The sequence below is a fragment of the Peromyscus leucopus genome, chromosome 4 (assembly GCF_004664715.2).
Source record: "Peromyscus leucopus breed LL Stock chromosome 4, UCI_PerLeu_2.1, whole genome shotgun sequence".
Taxonomy (NCBI): Eukaryota; Metazoa; Chordata; class Mammalia; order Rodentia; family Cricetidae; genus Peromyscus; species Peromyscus leucopus.
In genome coordinates, this window is record NC_051066.1 from 65,623,820 (window position 1) to 65,631,703 (window position 7,884).

Below are 7,884 nucleotides of genomic sequence, written 5' to 3' on the forward strand. Positions count from 1 at the left end.
CACCACCATCACCAAATGATAAAATTTGACCTCACTAACAATTAACAGCCAGCACCTCCTAATACGGTACCTTAGAAAAATTCAACCTCTATTGTTAGATATTCCTGCTATAAGCAAAATTGAACATAGAGGAGAGGAGAAAAACCTAAATAGTAATACTCATACACAGTATGTTCTACAAAATAACTGGTCCATAGCTTACAAAAAATATCCTTCTGATAAGATAAAAAAAATAGATTCAGGAATGGGTTTATGTAAAGAAATGCCTGCCATACTGTGCACATGATCAGATGCAGTGTGACTCTGGGTTCCCTTTTGCTACACAGAGCACTTTATAGAGACAGTTAGTGAAAGGGCAATAAGCTGTTGGACTTATTTCAATGTTATTTTTTCAATTATTTATTTATTTTTTGTGCATGTACTTTATGTACAAGTACACAAAATGAAGCAAAAGGTAAATATACAAAAATATGATTCTGTGGGAAGTTATGGTAAGCATATCCAAGAAGAATTCTTGCATATGTATCTAATTCTGAAATTATATCAAACATAAAATACTTTTAAATTTAATAAGCTGTTGGACTTATTTCAATGTTATTTTTTTAATTATTTATTTATTTTTTGTGCATGTACTTTATGTACAAGTACACAAAATGAAGCAAAAGGCAAATATACAAAAATATGATTCTGTGGGAAGTTATGGTAAGCATATCCAAGAAGAATTCTTGCATATGTATCTAATTCTGAAATTATATCAAACATAAAATACTTTTAAATTTCTTATTGCATGCATTTATTATTTGTGTGTGTGTGTGTGTGTGTGTGTGTGTGTGTGTGTGCATATGCTCATGTGCTGTGATGCACATATGGATGTCAGAGAACAGCCTGTGACAGTCGGATCTCACTATCATGTGAGTCCCAGGAATTCAATTCAGGACACCAGGCTTGGTGACAGGTGCCTTTGCCTACTGAACCATCTTAATAGCATTTAACAGTATCTCTTTAACAGAATTAGGGATTAAAAACAGACATATATAAGCACAGGGAAAATGAATATGTATTTTTCACAAACAGATAAATGCATATAGAGTAAATAGGTAAATGTAATTTAATGTGATGTAGTATAATGTAATTTAAAATTTTAAAGAAATAACATTGATGCAACCTACACAATTTACCATTTTATCAGTTTTCCCATAAAAGTTCTCTTCATAGAAAATGTGAACCCAAAGTGCCATACCTCATTGTATCATAACTGCATATCTATAAATGAAGGTAATTTTCTCAATTTAGGTAAGTAGGTCAGAAATCCTTGCCAACTTCCCCTTGTAACCAACCATACCTGTCATATGCGAAGACAGACTGGACTTCTGCAATTTGGCTTCTGGCATGGGTGTCTCAAGATAAAGAACTTGGAGGAGGGTTCTGAACCTTTTGTGAAGGGTTTTTGTACTTGTAAGGACTAAGTTTAATAATATAACATACATAATGGAGTCAATGTTCAGAACAAGTAAGCAAACACAAATAACATGTGCATGATTCCTGGAAAATGACATGCATTTTCTAAATTTATGATATATATATATATATATATATATATATATATATATATATAATTTTGATATTTTGTGTTTATATATATATAAACACAAAGTATCAAAATTCTCCTTAAAATGTAACAGAAAATAAGTTGCTTTAAAACTTTCAATTAATCATTTCAATAGAGCAGTCATTCAAATGATTTACTAAATCTATCAGCATCATGGGCACTGATAATCTAACAGGGATCTCATGTCCTAAAGAGAAAATAGACAACAAAAACAGTTCAACAAAAAATAGTTCAAGTATTCAGCATTTTAGCTGGCCAAAATATAATACTATGTGTGGTTGAGAGATTTAAAACATATGAGAGGGTGAACTGTTAAAGAGGTGATTAGTTCATGTTCAGTATATAAAAGTTACCTCTATTAAGCTGATTAACAGATTCATCCACTTACATAGTAAAATTTTTCCTTAATTTTATTGTTATAAGAACATTTTATATCATCCTTTTTACAAAATTTCAAATATGCAATGCATTATACATTCAACTCTGGAAATTATCAGTCTTTAATAAATCTCCATATTCTCAACATCCTCTGTTTATTCAACCCATGACTTCAATCATTCTGTCCCTGCTCCAGTAAGTATGATTGTTTTATATTCCACATAGAAATCACTTTATATGTTATTTATCTTCCTATTTCTGGCTTATCACTTAGCTTGTGTCCTCTAGGCTCATCCTTTTCATGAATGATGACAGTTCCTAGTTGGGGAATCTTAAACCACAGTCCAGTCTTAGCATCTGAGAGCAGTGGCATCCAGGTGGCTGATAGGTACATTGATTTTGTATTCTTACCACTTTTGTGGGTTCTATCTCTATTAATTTTTCTATTAATCTCTCTATTTTTATTTTATAAAATTATGACAAACAAAATTCTGTATATAATGTAAATGAAATCAAATATCAACAAGAGTCTAACAGTATTTAAATACTTAGCTGCTATAAAAAAATTAATGTAAAAAGAAAACTAAAATGAAACAAGGCAATGTAAATATCATAAATACAAATAAAATCAGTGCAATGCCATAAAGATTTCATTTACTAACTCATTACTTCTTTTTCATTTGGTGCCCAATGTTATATGCATTATGCCTGTCCAGGTATGGTAATAAACAAGATATTATCAAAGTTATATGATAGAATGGAAATTTATTAAGAGTAAAACCATTTAATTCATTTGTTTTTTGTATTAATGCTTTAGAAATAATGGAAGTTAACATCAGAATTCAGAAGATATGCATCATAAGGAAACAACATCAGTCAGATGACTTCTTTCATTGAGGAAGGCTCACTTATTTGTGTTCTGAAGTAACTTTACTTCTCCAGAGCTTCTTCATAGCATTTGTCATCTCTGAGTTTCTCAGAGTATATATCAAGGGGTTCAGCATGGGGGTAATGACTGTATAAAACACACTCAACCACTTGTCAATGCGGAAAGTTATAGCAGGTCGTGCATACATGAAAATACAGGGAACAAAAAAGAGGACAACAACAGTGATATGAGAGCCACATGTGGAGAGAGCTTTCCACCTCCCTTCCTGACTAAGGTTCCTTAGAGAGTACAGGATGACAGCATAAGAGATGAGTAGGAGTAGAAACACAACCGTGCAGATCAGCCCTCCATTGGCCATCACTAAGAGGCCAATGACATAGGTGTCAATACAAACAAGCTTTAATAAGGGGTACATGTCACACAAAAAATGATCAATGATATTAGGACCACAGAATGGAAGTCCATAAATAGTACTGAGCTGAATTACTGAATGCAAAAATCCTCCAATCCAAGATAATATCAACAGCACAACACAAACCCATTGCTTCATAATAGTCAAATAATGCAAGGGCTTACAGATGGCTACATAACGATCATAGGCCATCACCAACAGAAGAAAGATCTCTGATGCACCAAAAAAGTGTTCTGTGAAGAGCTGAATCATACAAAATTTAAAGGATATTGTATTTTGACCAAAGAACAAATCTGAAATCAATTTGGGAGAAATGGCTGATGGATAAATAATATCCACAATAGACAAGCTAGCAAGAAAGAAATACATTGGTGAGCCCAGGCTGTTGCTAATAGTTATAGTCATAACAATGAGCAGATTTCCCACCATGGTCAACATGTAGGAGAGCAAGAACAGGACAAAAAGCCCTTTCTGCACCTTTGGATTCTCTGAGAGGCCCAAGAGGACAAAGTAGGTTACATTGCTCCTTGGTTCCATTTACTCTTTCATTGGTTCTGATTTCAGATATGAGAAGATCTTACCTATAAAGCAATGAAAATATTCTTAGAGTAATATATCAGTTCCTCCTTATTCATCTGTTTAAATAAATATATACCACATATATTTGTGCGAAGATCCCTGCTATAAATATGTGGATTTCCAAGTCATTCAGGACAAGGTTTCCTGACCTAAATGATTTGATATGCAATGATGGGGTCAGTCAGTAAAGACCAGTTTCATAAGCATCATGACAAACATTTATTATTTATGCCATACTGTAAACTCAGTATTGGGATTTATAATCCACCAGGGTCTGGGAATACTTCTCAGAGGAAGCAAGTTTACATGAGTTTAAAGAAGAAGTAGAGAGCAATAGAGAACAGAAAGCGGACTCCATGAGTAGCTATACCATATGTGAAGTCACAAAATTATAATTATGAATCTTAGGGTGCTTTGCATACTCAAAGTCGAATGAACTACAAATGCATGACAATAAAATCTCTGTATTAGTTACTAGCCCTGCTGATTTAAGACAATGGATGTCTTCCTTCCAGTTTCAAATAACATTTTTCATTTCTAGTTGAGACCTCAACAACTACCTTAACATCCATGGTTCTGAGAGCATTCTGTTAAGGGAGTGTGTGTGTGTGTGTGTGTGTGTGTGTGTGTGTGTGTGTGTGTATGTGAGTACATTCTGCAGCTCTCTTCTTTCATTTCTATACCCTGAGAAAAATCACCTTTCCATGTCCATACTACAACAAGCAAGCAGTCCCTTTCTTCAAGGGAGTCCAAGCTTTTTTTTTTTAATCATAAATTCTAAAACGCTTCCAGCATCTACTCAATACCCACTTCTGCAGCTTTAGATATTTGTTGCAGCAACAGTTTTTAGTTCCAAAATCATTGTTCTTTTACTAGCACTTCTGTTAAAAAGAAAAGAAAATGAAAATTAGCACAAAATGGAATATGTTCTATAAACTGGGATATGTTGTCTAAGAGTTCTGCATGCTAGAAATTCAGAACCAGTAGACACATTGATGGGTCCTTCATAAGACCATTAGGAAACCATTTGCTCCTGGATTATCCATCACCAATTTTACATTCATATGGTACTCTCCCTGTACCAAAATTTCTCACTTTTTTTGAGGCAAGTCTCATGTAGCCCAGGTTGGCTTCAAACTTACTATGTATCTTGAATTCCAGATCCTGCATCTAATTCTCAGGTTTTAGAATTATAAATATGTGCCACCATGCTTAGTCAAATTTCTCTTTATATTAAAAACATCAAATCATGAGGAATTGTTACCTTCTATAATGAATTTAACTTGGTTATTTATACCAACACTCTGACAAAAAATAAAGTCACTTTCTGAATTCCTAAGACTTCAATGTATAAATATATGGAAGGGATAATAATGAAACTATAATGCTTTGTGTGGAAATAATATGTGATCCAGAAATAACAGAATCTCAGATGTCTAACAAGATCACTGACAACTTCACTTTGTGTATTAGATATCCCTCCTTTTCCCAACCTATCAATGTGTAATGCACACCAAAATAGTATGTCTTCACCATTCTTTCTCTCCTCATTTTCAAACTGTTGTCTGCATTTCTAGTTATATATCCATTGAGTATTTGCAAAAGTAAATTTAAAATTGTTCAGAATGAATCCATTCCTTCCAAGTTTCTGCTAATAAAGTAGTATCTGTCTTTGTTCCACCTTAAAACAAATTCTAAAAGTTTCCTGCACTCTTTCCTAGTTTCTATGTTCGTTATTTATCAGTTTATGAAGCCCCATTGACTCTCCTTGTCCAAAACAATTTCATGTCCCTCTGGTTCCATCTATTCTTTTCCCTAGACTAATTTCAGAGACAGGAAGCCTGTTACACCATCTAAAATAATGGTGAATGCTTCACAACCTATATTTGACAAATGACTATAAGTACACACATTACATTGTTATGATCAAGATAGACTTCTAGACACCACAAAGAATCACTATCGTACAAAGGTTCAAGGTCTACATCAGGGGCTCATATCAAAGGAAAGAATCGTTGATATTGGATGAGGAATCACTTTTCAGCAGAATCTTCTACTTTACAAGTTGGAACTATCACTTTCAAGGACACAAAATAAGTGCTATCAATTTCTTTTGGTTTTCCAACACTATACTCATTTTCATGTCACATGCAATCTTCCTTGTAACTTTGTGTGTGCAGAAGTTTCCTCAATGTATTAATTGTCAAACTCAATTGATATAATTGTGTAGTGAAAAGTTTACCCAGTTTCTGCTACTAGTTGCTAGCCTTACCTTTTGAGAGTTTCTTTACAGTTTGAAAGGGACTTTTTGTTTCACAATAAGATATCATCTTCCATTGGGTGTGCACATAGAAGGCAAAAGCTAAATTGTTTATTGAAGATATTTTTGAAATATGTGAATTGTTTTCTGGTCTTCTAAATATTTCAGAAAATCATTGTCTACCTTGTAGAACTGGTTCAAACAAACTACATGATGCAAACAAAAATTAGTATTTTTGATGTTAGAATAACAACAGAAATTCAAGTAAATCCTGTAATAATAAGACAGAAACAACCTCTATAAAAAAGATTTTTGTCTCTTAACTTATTTTTTAATAACTTCAATAAAGAAAAGCTGCCCTCTAGGTATTTAACCCACCTCCTCTCCTCTGGACAAATACATCCACTTGAAACTGGGAGAAATCATTCATGTGCTTTTTTTAAATCATTCTTTAGGTGAAAGAGTTTCTGAGAAATTATATCAGTGACAAAGAGAGCTTCACATTCTGCCTGGCAGGACCAACGATCATGGGAGGTTTTTATACCTGACACCTACACTCATCATGGAACGTAGCATCTGGAGTGTGTCCAAGACCAGCTCTTAATGAAATTCACTGTGACCTCCCACTAATATTTAACAGAATATCTATGTATACAATCCCATCATATTATTCAGACACATAGAGACAGGGGGGCATAAAAAGGGAAAAAGTCATTTCAGAAACTATTGTAGGACAATTGGCAGTCAAGATTAAACTATCAGCCCAGTTCACTGTTTCTAGTGAAGGCAGGTTTTTTTTTTCTCACTGTTCTGGTTTGTCTGAGCCAATTATTTATTCCTTTTACTTAGCCACTTGATTTTTCCACATCTGTTGGTGTATAGCGGTATATACTTTTAGGTATTTATTTACTTTTAGCAGCTGTTACATGTGTATTATTTGAGCTATTATGAGGCTCTATTTTGTTTCTATACAATTAGCTGGATCTACAATAGTTACCAAAACAGACCAAAAAAACAGAGTTTAGGCTTACCTGCATTGGCCTTATATATTTTTGGTTGTTTTTTTCATTCTTCTTTCCCTAATTTAGGGGCTTTTATTTTATTTTTGAGATTATAATATAATTACATCTCTTATATATAATTACATCCAAAATGGAAAACTGCCTCCAAGCCTTCTCATATGCTTTTCCTTGCTCTCTTTCAAGATCATGGCCCCTTAAAATAAAAAATGGCAGCAACCTTTAAAATATAATTATAATCTATGATTTGTGCTAATAAAACAATCATTCAAGTATTATGACAGAGAACATCTAGGTAACTGTGACTAAGGTAACTATAAAAGGTCATTTTCAAAGTGATACTTAAGCTGAAATGTGTAGGTGAGATGGGAACCATCTTTATTTGGAAGCAGATTCAGGATTATAAAAGGCTAAGGACTTAGTATACAGCTAAGTCGACCATTAGGAAAGGCAGTACAATGCCTTGGATTCAATCTCCAGCATTGAAGGAATAAATAAAGGAAAGAAAGCAGACGGGCAAGACAACAAAGAGGAGGAAAAGTGGAGGAAATGGAAGAAAAGAAAACGCAAGAGAGGAAAGGAAATGAACAGAGAAGTACCTCAGTCCTCCTTTAGTATTTTTAGTATTTTATATTTTAATTGGCTTACAAACTAGCAAGTTTCCTGATAGCATCTCCATATACTTCTTAGTTATTACTGTTGGCCTCCATCTCCATCTCTCTGCCCCGTCAAGCCATG

The 7,884-nt window shown here is 33.6% G+C and overlaps 1 protein-coding gene across 1 annotated transcript; it reads right to left on the reverse strand.

Moving 5' to 3' along the window:
- Nucleotides 1-2,895: 2,895 nt before the first annotated feature.
- On the reverse strand, nt 2,896-3,825 carry LOC114685938 (olfactory receptor 4A47-like). Its single transcript, XM_028860573.1, has one exon. The coding sequence runs from the start codon at nt 3,823-3,825 to the stop codon at nt 2,896-2,898; it is 930 nt and encodes a 309-aa protein (XP_028716406.1).
- Between the last annotated feature and the right edge of the window lie 4,059 nt (nt 3,826-7,884).